The 24,825-nt window shown below is 36.8% G+C and overlaps 1 protein-coding gene across 4 annotated transcripts in view; it reads left to right on the top strand.

Moving 5' to 3' along the window:
- The window catches only part of UGGT2 (UDP-glucose glycoprotein glucosyltransferase 2), a 91,253-nt gene that overhangs the window by 54,311 nt on the left and 12,117 nt on the right, over window positions 1–24,825 (top strand). For all 4 annotated transcript variants that reach the window (XM_054192127.1, XM_054192118.1, XM_054192135.1 and 1 more), the window contains 10 exons: window positions 349–476; window positions 2,133–2,228; window positions 3,965–4,067; window positions 8,753–8,832; window positions 10,550–10,739; window positions 11,606–11,764; window positions 13,192–13,277; window positions 17,957–18,041; window positions 20,890–20,975; window positions 24,345–24,443. In XM_054192127.1, the coding sequence (XP_054048102.1) occupies window positions 349–476; window positions 2,133–2,228; window positions 3,965–4,067; window positions 8,753–8,832; window positions 10,550–10,739; window positions 11,606–11,764; window positions 13,192–13,277; window positions 17,957–18,041; window positions 20,890–20,975; window positions 24,345–24,443 (1,112 nt within the window). The remainder of the gene's footprint in view (window positions 1–348; window positions 477–2,132; window positions 2,229–3,964; window positions 4,068–8,752; window positions 8,833–10,549; window positions 10,740–11,605; window positions 11,765–13,191; window positions 13,278–17,956; window positions 18,042–20,889; window positions 20,976–24,344; window positions 24,444–24,825) is intronic.

Raw genomic sequence — 24,825 nt, 5'->3', positions numbered from 1 at the left:
ATTTCAGTTTGAAATAGTGTACCTAACAGAGCTTTTTCTTAAACTTAGATCTGTTATTTCTAAATAGTGTACTCCTTTACATAAGTATCCGTAATGAAAAATACCATGGATATCATTGCAGCTGTTCTTCGTGACAGATAATTAACGGTAATTACATAACTGTAAAAACTTAATCTTGCTTAGTTAATGTACAGTTTAGTACTATATAGTTAATAACATTGATGTATATAGGGCTGGGGGTTGCATATTGAATATTGTGCATTCATTTAAAATATTTGTATATTTTTGCTTACAGAAGAAACATTATTGGGACATTCTATGTTTAGTAACATTTTTTCTCTATCTAAGGTACTGGGTCCTTTAGAAGAAAATGAATTCTATGCAGAAGACTTTAATTTGTTGGAAAAAATAACATACAGTACCTCAGCGGAGAAGATTAAAGCTATTGTCAAAGAGATGGGAAACAGTAGTAAAAGGTAAAATTTTTTGTATTTTGAGGCTTTATGATGTATTGCCTCACTTATTGCCTGTGACAAATAATAATCCTTTTGCATGAAGGGAAATAAGAAATATATAGTCACAGTACTCATACTATATACTCATATATATATATATATATATATATATATATACCCTCTACATGCACTTTTTTGTTGTTTGCATGGTATATATTTGCTATCCTCTTACTTAGTATCTGAGTACTTCTATGTAGACAGGTTTAACAGTCCTTCATTTCCTTTTTAGCGTTTCCCTGCCAAGCTTAGTCTCCTTACCTACTCAAACTCTCGCCCTATTTTCTAAAAGAAATGGCGCATCTGCTAAATTTTGTATCACCTTTATGCTTGGCTAATTATGCTATTTGACATAGTTTTCCACTGTATATACAAACTGTGTATGTTAGCTTTCAACTTTGTGTGTCGCTTACCCTGCTGCTGACAGACTCTCTGGTACCTCATTACAGCACAGAGCTGAAAAAAAGGCGCCTGGCGTTATTCAAGAGACATGCCCTCTTTTATCATATGTGCGATGAAGCTAGGGCATAAGAGAGCACTGGGTGTCCGAAGGATCGTATCCTCTCCAACTTGCCTCATAACATGTGTGCAGCTCTGCTAAATCACTCCAAATATTTTATCTGCTCTCACTGTGCTTAAAACCAAAAGATGCGTACAGCTGACTGTAGACAATTCCTACTAGCTTTTGTTTACTTAAGGGCAATTGTAAAGAATAATAATAAGCTCGATAAAATCCAGTGCATCTTAAAGACTGCGTATTAAAGACTGCATATTGATATTTGAAGTAAGAAAGTGCATTGTCTTTGGGAATCGTTGGAAAAGGAGCCTGTAGAGGCGTGCGCAGATGTGGTGCTCTGACATCGTGCTAGACAGCATTCACACATCTGTTAATTGAAGAAGTGTAAAGATGAGTTCTAGCCAGCTTTTAATCTAAGGATCCACTCTGTGTACAAAGACGACAGCAAAATTTTATTGTATTTACAGTGTCTTATTGACATTCTGTGTCTGAGTATCACTTCTGTTATCTGGAAGGACTGGCACAACTGAAAGAATAACTACCAGAAAAACAAAATCAAGAAGAGGTAGAACTATCAACGAGATAAGTAGTGAGAGGCAAAACATATTTAGTCAAATATTAGGACTTAGTGCCAGTGATATAGAACTACTAAGGTTTCTAAGGAAATTCCAGCAAGAAGTACTAAAAAAAATTAAGAGATGTGGCCAAGTAAACTTGAAACTCGTTCATTTATGTCTGTTCCTAGATGTGTTGTCACAAAGGGAAAAAATGGCAAAAAAAAGAAAGGGAATAAAGAGCTATAAATGTCAGTAGATTGTACCATGCAAACTGTGAGGCTGAATGGTAATTCTGCTAATTCTGTATCATTTAATTTTAAGAAGCGTACAGTTCACAAGCTCTAAGGCACTAGTGGTTCCTGGGCATTGTCATGCTAAAGGTTTTACTCAAAGCTGCAAATCTCAAGGTGATAATTGTTTTAAAGAGTCCAGGTTTGGGATGTGGGCTTTTTAAATATTCCTTATGCAGACAGACAGACATGAAAATGTGAATGTTTTACTGCTTTTCTAATGAAAAACAAATTATATGTGCCTTATTTAATATAGTGGCAGTGATTTGATTATGAAAATAGATGCCCTACTGTCGTCTTTGCCTAAAACAGAGGTGAGACAAGATGCTGAATTACTCAAAGAACAGCACAGGTAAGTTCTGTCTGTCATGATAATGCACTTATAGTACTTTCATATTAAAATTAGAATATACTGATGACTACATAAGGTCTTTGGAAACTTGAGTAAGCATTCCAGTTTTAAAAGAAGTTGTTGATTCTGTGGTTGTAGGAACAACCTGTTCATCTTTACCTCTTTCTTCATAAATTAATTAGTAATATTCAGTGATTTTCCTGCCTTGTCCTTTGCTGAAAAAAAAAAAGTTATTACAATTGGTGTGAATCGCAAGTGGTGATCCGGAGTTAGAAAACTTGGAGTCTGTGCATTTACTAAAATGTTAGAAGTATTTTCACAGATTAGAGCTAAAAGAAGCCCCCACTAATTTTCATTAATGTGGAAAATTCTAGTACAGCTTTTTCTGTTTGTGGATCTCATGTAGTATTGTCAAGGCTTATACCTGTATAACAGTTTGTGGCTTAGCAGTGTCATTCTTGACCACAGCTAAATCCACAGCTAATACACCTAGATTTCATTCAAATGCAAATTAGTAGGGCTCATTGGCACTTAATTCCTGAAGAAAAACTGAACAGATCAGCTAACAGTTTTACACTTGGCCAGCTCATATTAATGTCATTAGTGTACTTACATGTATGTTGGCTCCTTGCGTTTCTGATCCCAGATTTAGAAAGTGAATATACCCTAAGTGTCGTCTTTTGTTGTCATTGTTAATAAATGAGACCTAAAATGCCAACATGTGCATCTGTGAATCTTATCCTCTTTGTAATGGGATACTCTAATGGTAGCTGGTTTTAATTTAAGCTTAGCTGGGGCAAGCTTTCTGGAGCAGACAGGTACATTTTTTAAAAGGACATATGATAACACAAGAACCATGATCAAAATAAAAACTTTTGTAATGCTATTTCCAAATCCGTGCTTGTTTTTATTGGTAAAGGTGCTATAGCATGCTGTGCCGATGGGCTGGTCCTGTTGTTGAAAATACAAGGAGTGAAATCAGTAGTAGCCTGTTTTAAGTGGCTAACACGTTTTCCAAACTTGCACTAACAACGGCCAGTACTGTATTACTACCCTGTTGGAAGGCGTTTGACTCACTAATGGTACTCACATTTCTAGGTATGTTTTTTGTGGAAAACAAATTCAGATAGTCCATTCTGCGTATTTTCAGCACATGATTTTTTTTTTTGTAAGTGAGGTTTACTAACTTCTCATTCCTGTAGATCCAGACAACTTTTAACAAGGATCTCCTTGACTTAGTCTAATCGAGTTTATCAAACTAAATTACTTTCTGTAATGCATAAAGCTAGTCCAGCCTGTCAAGTTTCACACTTGTCAGTTGCCATTTTTCCCACTGTTTTTTAAAAATTGTGTCACTGCTGGCACTTGTCAAATCTGATAATTCTACATATCGGTGAAGGAAACTGTAGACCAGTAACAAAAAGGCCGTTTAAAAAACTTTGCTGTGTGTTTTCCTTTTACTTTATTAATTTTGTTACGGGGCATGTATTTAATCAATAACCAATATGTAACTATGTAGAGTAACGCTAAATTTTTTATTGTTGTTCACGTTTAGCTTTCCTAGTGATATCACAGGGAGCAATAATGGTTACTACTTGAAATGAGGGAAACATCTTCATGAGCAGTAAAATCTGAAGTGCCTCTTATATTACAAATTCATGCCTAAAAATGTTTGTTAATTCCACAAATTCAGTTTAGAGTGTTCTTGTCACTTGTCTATTAACTTTTTTTAACAGCGTAGTAAAAGTCGATCCCCAACAGAATGAACCATTCTATGATGTTATTGCTATTGTGGATCCATTGACAAGAGAAGCACAGAAGATGGCTCGTTTATTGATTGTAAGATGGTGGTCATTTTTTTTAATTTGCATATTCGTAGTTTAATTTTTACTAAACTTCTTCTAATTTCCATGTACAGTGTGATAAAGAAGTAAACGAAAAGTAGGTATTTTAAAAAATATATATATTTAGTTATTTAAATTCATATTAAAAAGTTGGGGATGATCTGATTCATCATTGTAAATACTTCATTTGCAATTAAAATTCAGATGCCCCTTGAACCAGTCCTTTTAAAAGTGAGTCCATAAATGCTCTTTATAGTCAATAAAAAGAAAGAAGGAGATTGCGTAATATAGAGGGAAAGGATCCCCCATCTCAAAAATCTTAAGAGGCATATGCTTCTTTCCATTAAACCAAATCACCTTAGTTTTCCAAGGTACCTAAATGAGGTGGTCTAAATCTGACCCGTAATATCATCATAAGAAGATTGCACTATAAACCTTTCAGCTCTTGGAAGGATATTTCTTAGTTGATTAATGCTACCAAGTATATCTAGAAGTCTTCCATTGTGTGTAGCTATTGATCATCTAAAGAGATACTGTCCTAAAAACGTAGCTCCTAAAATGATTTTCTCTTTTCACTAGCTGCAGGATATCACTCTACCTCAGGTTCCTTTATAGTTTCCCATAAAAATGTAAATTTTGTCTTCTCTTTATGGTCTGTTACAATTCTGAAGCCCGTAACTTGATTTTTGCTGCATCCTGTTTTATCTTTTTCTCTGCAGTAATTATGAAAGTTTCATAAATTCTTACATTCCTTTTTCCCCTCCCACTTTCATACCCTTTTATGCTTTTTGTATCAAATGTCGAAGGATCCATTTGCTCTTCGTAGATAATAGTAAAGTAAAACATTTTAAAAATTCATGAAAATTCTGATATTTCAAGACTGTGAAATACTAGCTTCTGTCTAGAGCCAGATCTTTCATTTCACCATTCTCAGTTAAAGTGAAAGCTCGATACTACCAAATGAAAGTATTTTCATTTTGGAATTGACTGGAAACTCTCTCTGTTCAGCCAGAAGTTTGTATTGTGGTAAGTTGCATCAAGGACCTTGCAGCTCAGATCAGAAGCTTCCATTCCTCCTAGTGGAACAGGCTCCCTAATGAGCACTATCTTCCCTAATGGATGCCTAGGCAATTGACCCCCGGGGTGTACCAGGCTATTCAGTTATCACAGATCCTACTTCATTCGTAGGAGTCTTATTCAAGAAGCCAACCCTTCGGAGAGAACAACAAAATGCTGTTAGAACTAAACAAATGGGAAGTATTTTAATGTAGGTGAAACTTATCTTTTATTTTTTAAAATGAAAATTAAAATAACCTGAAAATTAAAAATAAAAGCAAAGATATAATTATCTGGAAAACCACTACCTCCTGGTGTAGACAAAACATGCTTACATGTACAGCAAGGCCCAAACTCAAAGTTCCTAAATGGATGCCTCTCTGATTATCTTGCTGTATATAGGTGACTTAAATAATGTAAACTTTAAGCACTGGGATATATTCATATTTAAAGGATCTTTTTTGAATAACACAATTGGATTAGTGGCCGGTATATTGGGATGGTAGCTATTCATAGTGCAAAATTTGCGTGGTAATTACCACAGCAAAACACACGATTCTTGCCCCAGTCCATGGTGATTATGTCCACATTGTGATATTTTTATTTTTTTTTACCCTGGTGAAAGCATGTTACTTTATTACTTTGTGTCACTTTATAGTCACTTCAAAGAAAACTTTTTTTTTTTAATATAAACAAAAAGTTACTCATATTAAATGGAACTGAAATTGAGGAGGTGGAAACAGCTATTGGTAAACTGTAATTTAAACTTTACTGCTTATTCTGAGAAAGTGGGAATTTAAGGCCAGAGGCAAGGTATGAGTCAGAGCATGGATGAGAGCAGAGCCAAGGCCTTTATCTGTTTTTAAAATATATACTGGATTGTATCATAAGAACTGCTCTATATCCTCTCTAGTGGGAGGCAGGTAGAACTTTCCATATAACCTGTTTTCCCTTTCTCAAAAAGTTTTATCATAGACGTCAGCATCAGATATTTCCAGACAAGATAGCAAAGCTGCAAAAATGTTATACATGTTGCACTTGAACAAACTACATGTCCCCTAGCCTAACTGCTTTGCCCTGGCAGTATGTAATCCTTAGGATCATCTACGCTTTTTTTCTTGTTCCAGTAACTGTCAAAGAACTCAAAAATGTGGAGTGAAAAATCAAACGTTTTCTTTTTTCCTGTCAATTATCTTCTGCCTTTTATTCTAGGTTCTTCTGTCTTCAGGGAGAAACTCTTATGCCATCCCTAAAGTGACAGGAATCTCCGAAGGAGCCCCTTTTGATAATTAGTCTGATTTCCTGTATAACACTGGTCATAAGACTTCTTTTTATCAATTAACATTTGAAGCAAAAATCTTCTTTTTTTTTTTTTTTAATCTGAAGCTAATTAAAATATTATCAAGCGGTTGAATACAGCTCCTGCTGAGATTTTCCAGTGGCTAATGAACCTGACTGTTAAACTCAGGCTTGGAATTGCAGATTTTTATTTAGCTCCATGCTGTATCATTTTGCCTGTTCTGTTGAAGATTCTATTATAAAGAGTTTGTTTTCAGTGTAGATGCTTCGTATTATGGTGATGTTCACAGACAATTCCAAGTGTTTGGTTGAATACTCATGGGTTAGTTAATGCTTTTCGGATGAGTTGTGGTAACTTACAGTAAGCGGTTTGCAAAGTGACTGCACATGCAAAATAAAACTTGCTCTTAAATAATTTCCAATCATAGTAAACTGAAATAATTCACCTATTTTTTGCAGTGTGAACAATACTCCCTGAACTAAATTTCCATGCTCTTCTTTGGATTTTCTTATTTAAAGTAAACAGACTGAACTCTTCAAATACCCTGCTATAGAAGAGGCTTTCCAGTCTCGTAACCTGTTTTCATGTGTTCACTTGAATGCCCTGGGTTTTGGTGTCCCCAGCAGCCCTAAATAACAGAACCAGATACAGTATTCCAGAATTTGCATTGTTGGAAAACACAGAGATAATGCATTCTTGTCTTATCCGTCATTTCCTATTAAATTCCTTTGAAATGTTAATTAAGAACTGCATTATTCTTTTGGCTATGATACTACACTAAATTTCATGGTCAGCTGATGAATGAAGATGGTACCTCAGTCTTTTTCAAGATCATTTTATTCTACACACAACAACCTCTCCATGCAGATCGCTGAAGTATCCTTCTTACTAATGGATGGGGGTTTTTTGTCTTGCTTGAAGATAAAGTCCAATAGAGATTCACATCACTTTGCGTGCAGCATCTTTATTTGAGAAATTGTTTTCTTTAATGTTGAAAATTCTGGGTATGTTTTAGTAGATGAGACCAGCTAGCACTGGTTACAAATGGGGTTTTTTTTGAATGATAGATTCTTGAGTGACTTTGACCTCTGTTTTGGTTTTTGGTGGTCTTTAGCCCATGTCACATAATACTTTCCCGTCTCATGCTTCCAGTGCTGTTGGGTTCTCATTTCCTGCCTCTTCACTTGTTCTCACCCTTATACCATTCCCTAGTCTTCATCCTTTGCTCAGTAGTTTTTCAGTGGTGGTATTCATGTGACAAAAAGGATGAGAATGAGAAATGAGGAGCAGAACAGGTCCCTAGGACTATGTGAAGTTGTAGCATATAGTAAAGAGTATGCATAGCCGTGGGTTGAACTGAAGAAAGAGGAAAAAAATGGTTATAATAAGAGAGATTTAAGGATGACCGTTGTCTTGCTTTGTTACCAATTTGCTTGCTGTTATAGTAATTCTAGATTTTAGTCTTAGTGGTAGCAGTATTTTAACTTAGCTTTAATATCTTGTTTGCTAATATCCATAAACGTAGACACAGCTGCTTTATGCTTTCAAATAAGCACTTTGGATCAGAAAACACAGAAGCGAAGATAACTTGGTAAGGGGTTTTGAGGGCTTTAAAGAAATCCATAACTTTGTTAACTTTAAACAAAATTGATTGCTAACAAAAATAAGGAAAAAATACTGTCCTAATATTATGGTTCCTATATAACAGCATCCAGAAAATTAGTATTTTAGAAATGAATAGATGAAACTGAGAAAGAAGTAGAAATATTTTAACTTACTGGAATGTTTTCAAGTTTAACACATCATTACTCTATTGTTGCCATTGAAGATTAACAAATAATTAAGTATTAGAATAATTCTCTGAGCTTTATTCAACAATTTACTGTATGCAACTGTTTTAATAGGAGTGAAAGTCATTAAGATTGGTTATTGAATAAAAGGCATGTGTTATATTTACAGACTTTCAAGTGCATTAAAATCTTCTACAAAACAATAAAAGAACGGTGATAATGTAATTGATTCAAGTATTAGAAAAGGGGGACAGCTGCTCTTTAAAAAACTGCATCACTAGGGGAAAACATTAACATTTTGACTATCAAGAATATCATATGCTAACTCATGCAGTTTTAGAAAAGGTCAAATCTTTATTTGGAATATCTGACAACCTCCCTTAATATACAGATAAATTTAGAACTTTAAAATGTTTGAGATTTCTACTGAAGCTTGAGAAATGACAGGATGTGGCAAGGATAACTTTGGCTTATACTCAAAGTTTGATGATTACCAAGAACTATTTTTTTAGAGAGATTTTTTTTTTTCTGTAGGTGCTCAAAGACATTATCAATGTGAAACTCAGGTTGTTTTTGAACTGCAGGTCTAAGCTGTCAGAAGTGCCACTGAAGAGGTAAGTAGTTTATAGCTTTTCTTACAAGTGTATGATCTAGCTCGTTTTGGAAAAACAGCCTTAGTGTATATTCCCTTGAAAAATAAACAGTGGCTTGTGTTTCTGAATTCTTTTGTTTTATTCGTTAGTTTCTTTGAATGTAAGCTGAATGTTACCCGAGCAGTTTGCACTTGTCTGGAGAAAAATTCTAATTCTGTGGTGTCAAGCATGGGATCACAGGGAAGTGATGTAGTCCATCAAATGCACCTCTCATAAACAATCCTTAGCGAAATCAGTGGAGAGCCTTTTGTGCCTGTGAAAAGTTGCAGGGGGAGATTGTCTGCCTGACTTGGTCACTTCTTACAGGTACCCTTAACTTTAAAAGTTAAATTGATCTGAGTAAATGTCCAGTCTGCATTTGAGATCTTGTTATAATTCATTAAGAATATTATATCCTAAAAGTACCTGCCTTAAATTGTCATTTCTTTTAACTGTCTGTAAAGACCAGGGTTCACTAACTCAGTTACAAACAGTTACACTGCAGTGAATTCCCCAGAGAGGATTCCAGTCCCTCTAAGAGAAATGTTTAAGCACTGCCATCCCTTTGGCAGGTATTTTAAATACAATCTTATTACGAGAGAGGCTGCTGGTATTGCCTGCCCTTTAGCCACCAGACTAGTTAATCACTTCCTCACAAAACAGAAGTCCTTAGTTTCTATTCGGTTTGAGAGGAATTGAGCTCGCGTCTCTTATACCGCAAAAGAGTGTCTTAATCTCATCAGTCTTCTGAGTGATCTTGGGTGAACGTTTTCATGATCGCTTTTAAATTTAGGCACTCTGCAGGTGTTAGTGCCTGGTTCTTTCCCTGTGCTTGGGAGAGGTGAGAGCAAAAAGTGTCCTGACATCTACCCTGCGTAAAGGTTGTATTTTTCTTGCAGTAGTGGTTTAATACGAAATGCATCTGCATACCAACCCAAATACTTTGTGGGGAAAACTGTATTCCTCCTGATGGGTACAGATGTTCTTACCTTTTTACTTTTCTTAGTAACATTTAATTACTTCATACAAGTGCCCCTGTATGAAGCACTCATTGCTTGCTTCTTTCACTCTGCGTCTTTAGTGCTCTTCTTTCTCTGTACTGATTCTTCTCATTTTGTTGAGTATCAGTAGAGGAAGGAAGAAAATCATCGTTATTTTGTTGTTGCAAGGAACTTTTACCTGTGGAATAAATGAGGTAAGAGCTGCAGAGGAATAGAAGGACCCTCCTTTCCTCTGCTCTGTCTTTTGCTGCTGCTAGTGTCAAGAGCTGTTCCCAAAGACTCTTTTCTTCTAGCAGACGTTAGTCCTGCTGCTTAGTTTAGTGATACAGATTCTGAGAATTCAAGGTGGTTCACAGTCAAGATGTTGAGATCCACCTCTCGGGTATTCATCTTGCCAGCTGTTTAGAATGTTAATGGAAACTAGGCACTTTCACAGCAAAAAATTTTCAAAAGGGAATAGATCTGTGTTCATCTACCAGCCCATTTGATATGATACAGCGTATCAAATTGTCTGACGTATTGCAAAACAATAAAGGTGTTGTCTGACAGTATTCCAAAAGAATAGGGAGCTGCCGTGCCTCCAAACATCAATAATTTGGAAAACATTCATTATATTTTAGTATTTTAGAAGAACTTCATGTTTGGGCCTTCATATGTCAGTAAACTTACGGGTTTTTTTAAAAACACTTTTTCAACAGCTTCTATCGTTTTGTTCTGGAACCAGAATTAACTTATGGGATCAACAAGCACCTTCCTTCTGAACCAATGGCAAAATTCCTGGAATTGCCAGAATCACCTCTTTTAACTCTAAATATGATCACTCCTGAAAGCTGGTTGGTTGAAGCAGTAAACAGTTCCTGTGATCTCGATAACATTCATTTACAGGATGTAAGTAATAGTTTGTAAACATTATAAAACTTGTGTTGGACAAGTTTTCTACCTCAAGGGAAATGGAAATACTGTGAGGTTTTTTTGTGTGTCTGTTTTCTGGAAATATTTTCTGTGGTAATTGATTATTTAGTCAGCATTTTACCACTTATATTTTCATCATCTTTTTTTACGTTTTCTCTTAATTTAAAAAAAAAGCAATGAAACAGAAAAATTCAGAATTCAGAGTACAAGTGAAAGCAATTTATCTGCTACGTTGAGCTTTATAATGTTTACAGGAATACTATTTTTTTAGATAAAAATAAAGCAATTAAGGGATTCTGTGTGTTAGCTTTCTATTTCTCTTTTATTCTTTTTATATGTTTTTGGTAGTAATAGGTTTAACCTAGGTAAATCTTCAAATAAACATGAACAGATGGCTGTTTATTAATATCTATTAAAATATATTTGACCTTTTTTAGTTCACAATTTTAAAATTATTTTTAATCCATCAGCTTCAAAGTCACTAGGTTCATTTCGGTCATGAAACTTACTCAAAATATTGAGGGTGTTTGATAGACCAAAGCTGTGTATTTGGAAGGTGTATTGTGAAAATGAAGGTTGGGATTTACCTTACCAAAGCTGGGATGCCTCAGCTTCATCAATGGTCAGTGGAGAGAAGGTCCCTCCACACAGATACTCATCCTCTTTACCTTGGATACCTATTTTAAAATTCAGTGAAATTCCTTCTGGAAGGACCTTTCTCTCTTGTTTGACAGTTGAATTTAGTTGAGGTAAATCCTATGCAACATATTTGTCATTGCAACATGTTGCTTTTCCCACATAGTTAAATGACGTAATTTATTGAGGAAATCTTCCTTCCACAGATAAAAGGGACAGTTATAGCAGAATATGAACTAGAATATATATTGCTTGAAGGACACTGCTTTGATGTGACAACTGGACAACCTCCTCGAGGGTTACAGTTCACTCTGGGCACAAAGAATAATCCTGTCATGGTTGATACTATTGTGATGGCCAACCTGGTAAGTATTAAGTACAGAAATAGTCATTACAATTGCACGCTCTTCATGAGAATTCTTCATGAGCTTCTTGTTCGTTAAGTCCATTTCTCTGTGTTGCAAACTTAGTAATGCTAAAAGTAACAGGAGTATCCTGGAGTTAAGACCATCTACAAAAGATGTGTATCTCTAATTGGCAATGGTTTTAAACTAGAGCAGGGTAGGTTTAGATTAGACATTAGGATGAAGCTCTTTATAACGAGGATGGTGAAACACTGGAACAGGTTGCCTAGAGAGGTGGTGGAGGCCCCATCCCCAAAGACATTCAAGGCCAGGCTTGATGAGGCTCTGAGCAACCTGATCTGGTTAAAGATGTCCCTGCTTCCTGCAGGAGGGTTGGACTGGATGACCTTTAAAGGTCCCTTCCAACCCAACACATTCTATGATTCTAATTTGCTGAGCTTTCCTCCGCTCCTCTTCTGATCCAATAAAGGTTTGGATATAGGCTAATTTTAGATTCTTATCTGAAATACCTAAACTGGGAGCCTAATTGTCTTAAGTAGATGGTTGGAGGTAGTTATATTCAGATGGAGATTCCACTGACAAATGTAAGGTATGAATCATGTTCTGATTAAAATAACCATTGTCACACAATGTCACACAAAATCATTGTCACACAATGATCCAGGCAAAAGAAGGCTCCTATTTTAGATACTTCAGTCAAGCGCTTAAAGCCTCTGTAGGACAAATCCACATCTGAGAATTCCTCTGGTCATCTGAAGTAATTACTTTTCATTTTAACAGTCTGTAGAGCAGAAAATCTTGTTATTTCCAAAATGAAAGATTTAAATTCTATTGGCTAAGGTCATTTGATAGGGAAGGATTTTGATAAATAAGATCTGTTACCTATCTGCTGTTCTTTGTATCACAAAGAATAAAATGATTAATAAACTGTGAATCTTTGATTTTTACACAAATACCAAATACGATCTCAACAGTAGATGTTCCACATGATGAAATTTTTAATGATTCTTCACATTCCAAAGCTTGCTTCATCTGACTTTCACATAGCGATAGCTGTATGCAGTGTTCCTAAATTGGGAAGGAGCTGTGTTGACTTGGAAAGCTGTTCCAGACAAAAACTGTAGGTTTCAAAAAAGCCTTTCAGTTTAGGGTCAGTTTAATAATTTATTTCTTTCCTACTCAGTCACTTGCTGTTCTAGGTGGAGCTAGAAACAAATGGAGCACTGAAAGGCATTAATATGGACATACAGGAAAGGTGATCCTTGATTGCGTCACTGCCATATTACTTTCAGTGCTGGTTTGACAGTAGTTAATGGCTACTAACCCTGTCTGCGGTACCAAATGTTGGATAATTGATGTTTGTAAGCGTACATGGTTGATTCTGAAATGCTGATGGAACAAGTGACTGTCTTTCCTTTTTTTCTTAGGGGTATTTTCAGCTGAAAGCAAATCCAGGTGCTTGGACACTGAGATTGCGTAAAGGAAGATCTGAAGACATTTATCAGGTTTTTTCGTAAGTATTAATCCATCTTTTGGAAACATGAATAAATCTGAAAGTGCACATATTTTGGAAAGATCAGACAGTACTGAAGGAAAATGAGCAAAAATAAAGCGAAAAAAATTGAACAAGAAGCAAAGAAAGATGTAAAGTTTGTAAGAGATACCTTATTTCCTGATTAGCCTAAGTTCTTGTTTGATTGCTCCATGTGTTCTTGAAGATATTTGGATATGTTAATGCATAATAAGCCTAAGCTGCTCAGCTAGGCTTGATGCTAGCAAAGTCTCTTACTGTGCAGCTACGCAGCTTCCAGACGCTTGTCCTGTCAGTTCCAAGCATGGTTAGCATTATCATGCAACTGCTTGCACCAAATTCTGTAGAAATGTCACTCATGGCTTTGTTGATTAATATTTGGGCATTCCCAACATACTTAACGTGTAATTCCAAGAACATGTCCGCTGGAGCATTGCTAGCTCTCCAGCAGCGTCTTGATCAACTAGAGGAAGTGCCATGAATTTCCATCTCGTTATTTTTTTTGAGCCCTGAGGATGCCTCTGAATGCAGTGTTATTGAGGGTGGCATCTTGTTTTAGCAAGAGCATTATATTAATGTCAGTTCTAGGCTTTTTTCTTCAATTAATTCTGAGTGTTTCTTAGTTGTCCAAGTCATCCAAGAATCACTGTGGTTACACCTTCACCTTAGGATGTAGAAGCACCCTTCAGTTCTGTACCCTGGCTGCATGTTGACTGCGCCACGTTTCCCTCTCTTGGGAGAAACCCCTGCGCATGAAAAGAAGTCACGTTGTACTCCAGTAACTGGCATTTAATTGCCACCTACATGGCTCTGTAATTTCCATGGTCAGTTTTCAAATGAGGAGCATGTGCTAGCCATCATTCCAACTGTTTGTTGGAAGAATCATCTTTTTCTCATGTTTTATGTAAAAGCATAGATCTCTAGCATATGAGGGCCTCCTCTTGAAGCATTGGATCCGACCCCTTCTAGAGGAACAGGATTGTTTCATTTCAGCTTCAGTTCTTCCTTCTTTCCTCCCTCCCCTTTAATTCTGTGGGCTGAAATAAGTCTATTTCTTATAAAATACTTATTATTACTTGGAGTTCAGGAACACATAGTTCCATATGATGCTTAGTCATCGCTACTATTAAAAAATGAAAAAATTGATGAACATCTTTGCTTTTTTGAATATTTAGTTAATGAATCAATTTCAGTGTTACTGGAAGAAATGGTAACGGAATATTAGGTTCATTCTATTTGTTTGCAATTTTCAATTTATTTTTTTCCAGAAACCACTCACGATCTGTTGAAAAAGCAGAAAAACATGGTCTTTATCTTAAGAAGTTCACTTAATCTCCACCAGCTGTAGTTATTTGTCGGATTTAACGTTCAGTTCTTAAGATATATATAAAGTGATTTATGAAAGATATCATGGTCTTAATAACGTAATGAGCTGTAGTTGAATTAAAAAATGAAACAAAACCACTCGAGATTCTGGGCTGGATCAAAGAAAACTTAAATCTTCTGCCGTTTAAGATTACTGATTTATTTTTCCATAAGGAGTAATACAAATGAGCTTAATTGAGCTCAGCTAAGTTATGTAAAATTAATACTTGATGAGGAATCTAAACAATACTGTTTATTTCATTGAATTATTACAAGCCGTAGGCTTAGAGTACAACAGCTGAAGTATGTTTGGGAGGCTGTACCAGGATCTTTGATATTACTCTTACTTATTGATAGTATCAAACTGCTATCAGAACTCAAGCAACTATGTGACAGGGTGGGAATTTTGCCAAGAGGTATTGCAGTATATTCACCATCCTCGTATACTAATCATATCCTCTCCTGTTGAACTGAGAGATGACCTGTTTTCTTTGAAGCACAGGCCTGTAGGAATCTTAGGAGAAATACAGGATTTTGAAGTTACAGCGTGTTCTACACCTCAGTGCTTATTTGCTTTTCTCATAGTAACATCTAATACACATGCAAATAATTTATTTTTACTTTATGTAAATACACAGCTTTTGAAATAAGCTTCTCCCCCCCCCGCCAAACACTGCTTCTAAAAAGGATCATTATTTTGAAGCAGTCATACTTGTAAATCAATTTGTTGTTAGTAAATTGCTATGAATATTAGGAAGATGAAAATTGATATGCTCAGCAACAGTCTGAGCACTGCTTGTTATTGGAACTTTGATTCTATGATGTTGGTAGGAAAACAGGTATTGCAAGATAAGACTGCAGAAAATAATATACATCTAAAGGTATATAAGCTCCTGCTGAATATTCCATTTTTAAAAAATGCAGGTAGATATAATTCATTATATTTTGATGGTATGCAGACTGCTTAACTGAAAGTTGTATCTTTTATAATTCGGGCAAGGAGGATTTTTTTTGTTTTGAGATTCTTAAAGGGTCTCCATTTGTTGAACTTGAGTGCTTTTGTTCTCCGTATGGAAAATTATATTATATTGATATTTATTTATATTTATATTTAAAGTACATAGGTGTTTTGAAACATTTTAAAGCTGTGACATAAATAGTCTGCTTGACATGTTTAGTTTCATATAACAATTGTATAACAATGAAGTAGTTACTGTTAAATATTTAATAGTGTTGTCAGTATGCAAGACATTTTGCTTGCGTTTAAAATGGAAGTTGTGCCTACTTTCAGTGAGTTTACAAACTACGTTACACTAACAGCATTCAGCATCTTTTGGACAAAACACAAAATCCTTGTTCATTTCGTTAAGGGAGTTTATAAATCATGATCCCAGTTCTTCCAAACCCCAGGTCACAATCAAAACCTTATTCAAATGATCGCTCATGTGCAATGTGTATCTGTTACATGAATAAATTACAACATGCTGAATATCATATGAACAGAGAGAAGACAAGAGGTCCTGTATAAGATTCAGCACGTTGATTTAAAATTAGAGAACAGATGATGGACTTCATTTTCTTTCAGAGAGATACCTACCTAAAAATGAGTGACTCTCCTAGTCAGTAAGTAGCACATAGTTGAGCGACTAGGAATTGAAATGAAGTACTCTGTCAGGAAAAGAAGTAATAATAGGAAGTATATAAAGATGTGAATGGAGAAACAGATAAACTGTATCTTGAGACCAACATTAAGTGTCCAAGGTAACTCTTATTTTCAGTGCCTTGTTCATACTGGGACAGAAATGCATCAAACAGAATGTCGTGCAGAGTAAAAACAACTAGCACTCATTAAAGATGGAGATGCCAGTGAGGGATCGAGAGAAGGGATTTAGGGAGACAAAGCAATGTTATTAAATTTAAAGCCAAACTAAACACTTTGAGAATATTGTAGAGACTTTGGAAAATCGTCTTCATCAGCAGAGCTGCAGAGCTAGCTACGGAATTCCTAACATAGAGATTTTGAGGTAACTGAGTGAATAACAGAAAATTTTGATTGTGTAAAAACTGAGGGCAAAAATGGGAATGCTGTGCCAGCTTTTTGCTGTCAGCAGTTGTGTTTGGCTCTAGTTTTACTATTTTAGAGCTTTTTAATGACACACTTCATTTGAAATGGAGATCTGTGCCCTTTTATGTTGAGTACTGTACATCCCTGTGATAAAAAGACAGTCCTTGGCTGAGTGTTCATACATGCAGTATTTTAAAAGTGTGAAAATGAAACTAAACCAGAGAGTAGAAAAGTCAAGATAACCCTGAACCTTGATTCGTGCAACAATCGGCCATCTCTATGAAACTTAGTAATCATGGGCACTTTTTACAGAAATGTATTAAATAGAAAATTCAGATAACTATATAAAATGCTGATGTTTTCAGATAAGTAGAATGAAACAGATTGAAACAAGGTTTAAATATTTCTGTTTTCTAGGCCAAAAAAAAAAAATAAAATCAAGCCTAAGGGGCAGCAGATTACTTTCTTAAACCATTTTTTGTATGTGCAGCCTTAGCAAGAGGAAACCAATAATGCTGTTAAAAGACAGAATGGATTGATGGAAAAATATATGGGCTGTATATATATATACACATATATAAATATAAAGGCTATAAAATTTGAGAATTATGTTGCTATGCTGTATCATGGGGTGACAGCAACATTTTTCATACTTGTTACTCAGTGGACTGCGGTACAGTTTTGAGATGCCTGAAAGGCTTGAACCCGATGTTCAGTAGGGCAGATGTTCATGTGGTGCCTTGCCCAGCCGTGTCTGCAGGGGTTCAGTTACCAAAGCCAGCCAGTTGAAAGCCATTCTTCACTATCTCAGCACTGTGGTGAAGCTTTCCCTAGGCTTCTCAAAGCGGATTTATTTTAAAAGTACATTTAATGCCGTCACACGGCAATTTCTAAGATGTACTCCGTATTTGAAAAATAAAATGTAGTTTAATATTTGAATATAATACATACCCATATAATACATAATTAAGTATTCGGCTCAAGGTTGCTGCATTTTTTTCATTGGTTGGTAGAATTTCCTGTGAAAATCCAAATTAAAAAGTGAGGGCTTCCACTGTGGACAATGTCTAGTGATGGATAAAACTGAGAAAGTTTCTGAAGTTAAGGTATAATTAGGTGCAAGTGAAGAAACTTTGTATCTATAAATTTCAGCAATCCTAAACCTTATACTCTAATTAAACACGAGTAATAATGCCTGTTTTAATGGCATGGGTTTTTTTTTTCCTCACAGCCATGAAGGAACGGATTCTGAAGCTGACCTGACAGATGTTATCGTGGTATTAAACAACTTCAGAAGCAAAATTATCAAAGTCCAAGTATGTAAAGAGATACCTTTTTTTGTCTACAGTATTTGCTTATATGAAGTATGACTAATGCTTACATGTTTTAGGCTATATTTAATTGGAAGATGTGTACCGAAATATGTAATTTGGATGCTGTATAATTAGAGAAAGGTGTGCGAATTAATGTAGTTAATTTGATCCAATCAGGTTATACTAATTGCATGGGAGATTGTTAAATAGCTGTTAAAATAATACATCCATGTGTGTAACATAGTTAGGATTTGTCTTATCCAGCTTAAGGTAAGAGCATAGTCTAGGTGCCTTAAACTCCCTCTCTGCTTAGCAGAATGAGAAAGACAGTCCAAAGGACTGCTCGTCCCATCTCGTGTGTGTATTTAAACCAAGGGGATCACCACCTCTTGAGACATCCAGTTCTCTGCTGTGACTGGGGAGGGATTTTACATGAAGTCCAGATACCAGAGTGGAAGTTAAAATTGGGTATGTCGAATGCTACCCTAAGCTACCAAATTTGTGTAAATGAAATTACGTTACTTATATTCTTGAAGGTGTATCAAAAAGAGGTAATGAAATCAGAGGAGAATTAAGGAGAAAGAACGTCCTAGTAGTATATGTTTTCCATTATTTTGTAAAGTAACATTTTGTGTAGGTGTCCTTGCTACTTTGTATCCTAATTTTAGCCTTTGAGAAGGAGAGAGAACAATGTGAACACAACTATAGAAGGAATTTTTAAAACCACATGTGAGAGTCTCTTTCCCAGCCTTGTAACTGAAAGTTTCCAGAACCTGGAGGAAACGTATTACTCCGTGGAGCGTGATGAGCCTGCCTTTAAACCACAGAGAATGGGGGAAAGGGGTGCCATTTGGGTCAAAATAGTAAAATTATTCTATGTGAAAGGTGGTATCTACTGAGCTTATAACTAGAATATGCGAGCTCTATTATTCAGTTGAACTGTAGAATCACTACGGTTGCATCCTATGCAATACGTAGGATGTGGCTTCAGAAGCATTAAGGTGAAAAGAAATCTGTAAGCATTAGCTTGACGGCATAAACATGGGAAATTAATATAGTTAGAATTGAATATGTTCAAACTTCTAGTGTTTTAAAAGCTATTCGGGTTTCAAGAACAATTAGGTTTATTTTAATCAAGGAAGCTAAGGTCAGCAAACAAAATTAATTTGGAACCTTTATTAAGCATCTGGGTAAGAAAACAGAAATTGCTTAAGTTGGCTGGGAGAGCTTATGTTCCAGTGACAGATTTGTCGCCTTATCCTTGTGAAGGACTTATGAGAATTGCAGTTTCCCTGCAGGTAAGTTCCATGAACGTGGTGTGACACCCTGCTACCCTTCTTCTCGCAGCCAGTGTCCAGATCACAAACTCATGAGGGCAGAAAATGAGATACCATTCCCCACACTTTTAGTTATTGTTTGCATAAGGAAGTACAGAGGGCTTGAACATGCTGTTTGATTTATTAATCGCCATTTAATTTTTCCTAATTGGTTATTGTTGTTCTTACTACAGCAAGTTCTTGTTGCATTAAAGGTTACAGGAATTTGGCAGAAAATAAACCCCTTTGCATTCCAGCTTGTCCTCAGATATCAGAGGGGCTGGGGGCAGCTGGGCTTAAATTCTGAGTGATGCCCAATTTGGCACTATAGGTCCGGTCACGTTCAATGTATTGAACTACCACAATTACAGATGCACAATAGCGCAATGCACTTCTGGTTTAGTCACGTTCAATGAACTAGCATGGACAGATTTAAGGAGCTTGGTCACGTTCAATGAGAACTCTCACAGCTAGATTAATGAATAGTGCAGTTTATTGAGGCAAGAGAATTGCAGATTCTTTTGGATTGCTGGTGACAATACCCTGTCTGCAAAGCACATGCAAGTAATACAGCAGCATGAACCAACTTGAGTAATATAGTAGCATAAAACAACTCTCTATAGCGATTTCTGAGTTTCCCAGGGAAGCACTCAGTATAGCCGAGTGTTCGAATCTCACCCGATAGGCGTCCCTATGGGGGTGGAAGAGAGGCTCAGCCCATTGACTGGTCCCAGAAGTCAGTGATGGTTCGTGATATCTTCCTGACATCCCTCCATTCTTAAGCCATTTTTATACTATTTTTTACCTTTCAGGTGGAGCTCGAGTGACTCTAGTCATACATACCTTTGTTGTGCTTGGTGTAAACTCAGAAAAGCAGAAACTCAGAGCACAGACTCAGTGAGGGGTGGTTGCACCTTGGAGGCGGGTAGCTTTTAGCATGGAGGTGTGTTTTGGTGTTATAATGACATTATGATTAGCAAAGTTCAATCTAAGGACATGATTTTTACAAAAAATAAGAAACTATTGGCTCAGGGTAATAACTATGAAGCTTATCAGTGTTCATAGTACTGTAAGTTCCCATTCCCTGCTCTGATGCACAGAGTTTGGCTATAGTATCTTCACACTGCCCCACTCTCTCTGCTGGCTTTTTTCCACCTTAGAATCTGCTGACTCTAAGACTGCAGGTTATGTGGCCTAGGGAACTACAGTGGAATACATTCATTGCATATCAGCTGCATTCCACCCTGGAAATTTCTTCAATGCTGTACCTTTTCTTAAAATGTGAATATAACTTTAGTTCCTAAGTCACCTCCAGCAATTATCCCACAGTTCTGTGTGTAGTTTAAAAGCACAAAATGAAATTTTTACTGTTCAATTTAATGAAGTTCAGTAAGTATTTTACTGAAATAGAAATTGGTAAGATGCTGGTCCAGCTCTAGCTAATAAGTACGCTGCAATTAGATATCACAACTGAAGTAGTAATTAATATCAACTAACTTGCCAAATTACACAAATACATTTATTTTAATGACTAGGTACAGAAAAAGCCTGATAAAATCAATGAAGATCTCCTTACTGATGGAACAACAGGAAAAAAAGGAAATCGGGAATCAATTGCAAGGTAATGCATAATTTGCTTATATTTTAACTCTGCCAGGACATGTTTATTATTACTTACAGCAAGTCAAGTAAATGTTTCTTACTTAATAGCGATACAAATATATAAAAAGGCTCCCCAAGGGATTTATAATATAAATATTATGTTTTGGTCCCCAATAATATTCTTCTCTCTAAGTTGGAGAGAGATGGATTTGATGAGCGGACTGTTCAGTGGATGAGGAATTGGCTGGATGGTCGCATCCAGAGGGTAGTGGTCAACAGCTCAATGTCCAGATGGAGATTGGTGACAAGTGGTGTCCCCTTGGGGTAACCATACTGGGACCAGTACTGTTTAATATCTTCATCAATGACATAGACAGCGGGGTCAAGTGCACCTTCAGCAAGTTTGTGGACACCAAGCTGAGTGGTGCGGTTGACTTGCCTGAGAGACAGGATGTCATCCAGAACAGGATGGACAGGCTCGAGAAGCAGGCCCATGGGAACCTCATGAGGTTCCACAGAGCGAAGTGCAGGGTCCTGCACCTGGGTTGGGACAACCCCCGGTATCAATACAGGCTGGGGATGAAGGGATTGAGAGTAGCCCTGCTGAGAAGGACTTGGAGATACTGGTGGATGAAAAGCTGGACAGGAGCCAGCAATGTGCGCTTGCAGCCCAGAAAGCCAACTGTATCCTGGTCTGCATCAAAAGCAGCGTGGCCAGCAGGGCGAGGGAGGTGATTCTGCCCCTCTGCTCTGCTCTGGGGAGACCCCACCTGGAGTACTGCATCCAGCTCTGGGGCCCACAGCACAGGAAACACATAGAAAGAGGAGGACCATAAAAATTATCAGAGCAGGTGGAGCACCTCTCCTATTAAGAAAGGCTTGAGAGAGTTGGGGTTGTTTAGCCTGGAGAAGAGAAGGCTCCGGGGAGACCTTATTGTGGTCTTTTGGTACTTAAAGGGGGCTTACAAGATGGAGACAAACTTTTTAGCAGGGTCTGTTGCGATAGGACAAGGGGTAATGGCTTTAAACTAAAAGAAGGAAGATTTAGACTAGATGTAAGGAAGAAATTTTTTACACTGAGGGTGATGAAACACTGGAACACATTGCCCAGGGAGGTGGTAGATGCCCCATCCCTGGAAGCATTCAAGGTCGGGTTGGATGGGGCTCTGAGCAACCTCATCAGCTAAAGATGTCCCTGCTCACTGCAGGGGAGGTTGGACTTAATGACCTTTTTAAATGTCCTTTCCAACCCAAACTGAGTCTACAGCTTGTCTTTTCCCCCCTTCTGTTGTAATGTTTTGTTCAACTCATTATTTATTTTTCAGTCCCTCCTTTGCATTTCTAATTCCTGTTCATTTTCTCCATTGGCATTATTTTTAATTTGTTGTGTCAGGGAATCAATCTCAATGTGCAAATCTCAGCCAGTAACGTGGTCCTCAGATGTATCAAAATGAACATCAAAAGGCAGACTATGATGCTGCTCGTCTGCAGCTAGACCTAGTTTATGAAATTATGTGGTTTTGTATTTGTCAATAAAATACCTTTTGCCTTAAAGTTTTTGTTCTATAAATAATTGTAATAAATGTCTCAAGCTTTATACTTGGAACTACTAACATTGTAGTATTTCTAATTTGCCATACACCATTGTAAAATTTTGTTTTCAGTTGGTCATAATGTTGCTCACAGTTATGTTGAGTGTGGATTGTATGTGGTTCAAGCTGCCCTTTTTAAAATTTGAATGTAGTTCTTATTAATGAGATACAAATTCTTATGAAATTGTTGTATCACTTTTGAGAATGACGTAAGGGCAGAAAAGGATGTTTCATCACTGTCTTTGTTAGTCACATGTGGTGATGGTTGCATTTTAAAGAGATTGACGTTCTTTCAGTCCTGCTATCACTACGTATGAGAAATGGGACAAAAAGTCAGAAAGAAAGATGACGGACAGCTTGAGACTGTGAACTGCAGTCTATTTAGCCTGTGAGAACTCAGTGCTAGTTGTGGAGTTGTCTCCTTTGGAGATGCCGCACCACACAGTCAGTGCCGCTCCACTGATGTCCCTTTCTTTTGTGTCCTGATCAGGTAAGACTGTGCTGTCTCCTCTTAACCAATGCTCGGTGAAAAGAACATGGGTTTCTCAAAAGATTATTCGCACCATGTACACACATTGCAGCCTTCTGAGATCTCAGCTTTGTGTTAGTGGAGTGATGTGAATTCCTTTAAATATGTTGGAGATCTGAGACTTGTCTGATTTGCTCTTAAAGATTACGAGGGATACTTATTTTTGTACTTTTTAAAGTATATTTTTAAAAGGGATCTAAGCAGAAGAAAAATAAAAAGAAGTGACTCACACAATCTAAGTGCGTGAGGAATGACTCACCTCAAAAAAAGACTGTTGAGGTGAATCTCTAACAATATAAAGCCACGCTGTAACCAATTTTGGCTAAGGCAGCCTTCGCACTTCTGAGATCTGTGAAGCGGTGCTCTGAGGGAGACTGCAGCCACCATCTCCACCTCCGTGTGCTGGAAGGCATACGTGATTAAAAAACAATGCTGGTAGACTTGATTGAAAAAGAAGACCTGGTGTTCAAAGCAAGCAAAAAATGCTGTGCAGCAGAAGCTAGAAAACCTCTGGATGATGGACCTCAAAGATATAGGGTGGCCTATAGGGAGAGTAATTGGATTAATTTAAGGAAGAATTCAGCAAATATTATGAAAAAATCAGGAATGCCCATCACCAGAGACCACTGGCTGTTATGAGAGTATTCTGGGAAAGGCTGCTACTCCTCAGCCTTGTCACTTGCTGTTGGTAAGGTACTGGGCTAAATATGTGGTTTGGCCTGGTGTGGCCAGCTTTCTGTTATGTTCGGTCTCTATTTTAGAGTATATATTCAGCTCAACCACCTGTGGGGCTCTGCAGACATCCCTCGCCTCAAGAATGTGCATTGGTTCTTCTGGTGTAGAACGTGTGTGGATGAAGCTTGAAAAATAACTGTTGCTGATTTTAAAAATGACCAGTTCTCAACTTATTCTGGCTGTGTGTTGTTTCTGGCTGGGTGGGGTTTTTTGTTTTTTTTTTTTTTCTGTGATAAAATGTGGAGTTCTTGCCAAATTTAGGTTCTGTTTGATTGCAAATATTGGAGACTGCAGTTGTGCCATCGTTTGTCCCGAGTGACTGGGTATGAGGTGTTGCTCCCAAAAGATTTTGATATCATAGGCACCTGCAGTGGGAGTGGAATGTAAGTCTGTTCAGTTACTGTAGGATGAGTGTTTCTTTTGTGTATTTTCTTACTTTTGATTCTTTTACAAGCTTAATGGTAATGTAGTAGTATTTTCTTTCTGCTGAATGCTTACTTTATATAATAATTTGGGGGGATTTTTTTCTTAGATTTTCAGAAGAAATTCCAGCAGAAGAGAAGGAAAAGAAAAGTGATGTTCTTAACATTTTTTCAGTTGCTTCAGGCCATTTATATGAACGTTTTTTAAGGTAAAGAAAGGTAAAAGGGAAACAAGAATTTCACAGCAATACTGTAAACGCTCATCCTAAAACTAAACAGCTTAAAGAAACTGACTTTTTTAACGAGGTGTAAAGTATAAATTATCAAAGCACAGAAAAGTTGTATATAGTGAGGACTAAATCTTTGAGAAGAAACTGATTCAACGTACAGATGTTCAAAAATACCATTATTCTTTGAAGAAAGAATATTGTTATCCATGTCTTTCATGAGTGCATGTGTAAGGTGTGAACGTAACAGATGCAGTTCAGCCTCTCTTTATAAAGATATAACTGAAGTGACTTCGTTAGAGTTACATCTATTTATGTTTAGTCCAAACTATGGATAACACATGCTCATACGGCCTTACTTATC

The sequence above is a fragment of the Rissa tridactyla genome, chromosome 1 (assembly GCF_028500815.1).
Source record: "Rissa tridactyla isolate bRisTri1 chromosome 1, bRisTri1.patW.cur.20221130, whole genome shotgun sequence".
In the NCBI taxonomy this organism is placed as follows: Eukaryota; Metazoa; Chordata; class Aves; order Charadriiformes; family Laridae; genus Rissa; species Rissa tridactyla.
The sequence above is the reverse complement of the archived record's forward strand: the minus strand, read 5'-3'. Positions and strand labels throughout refer to the sequence as shown.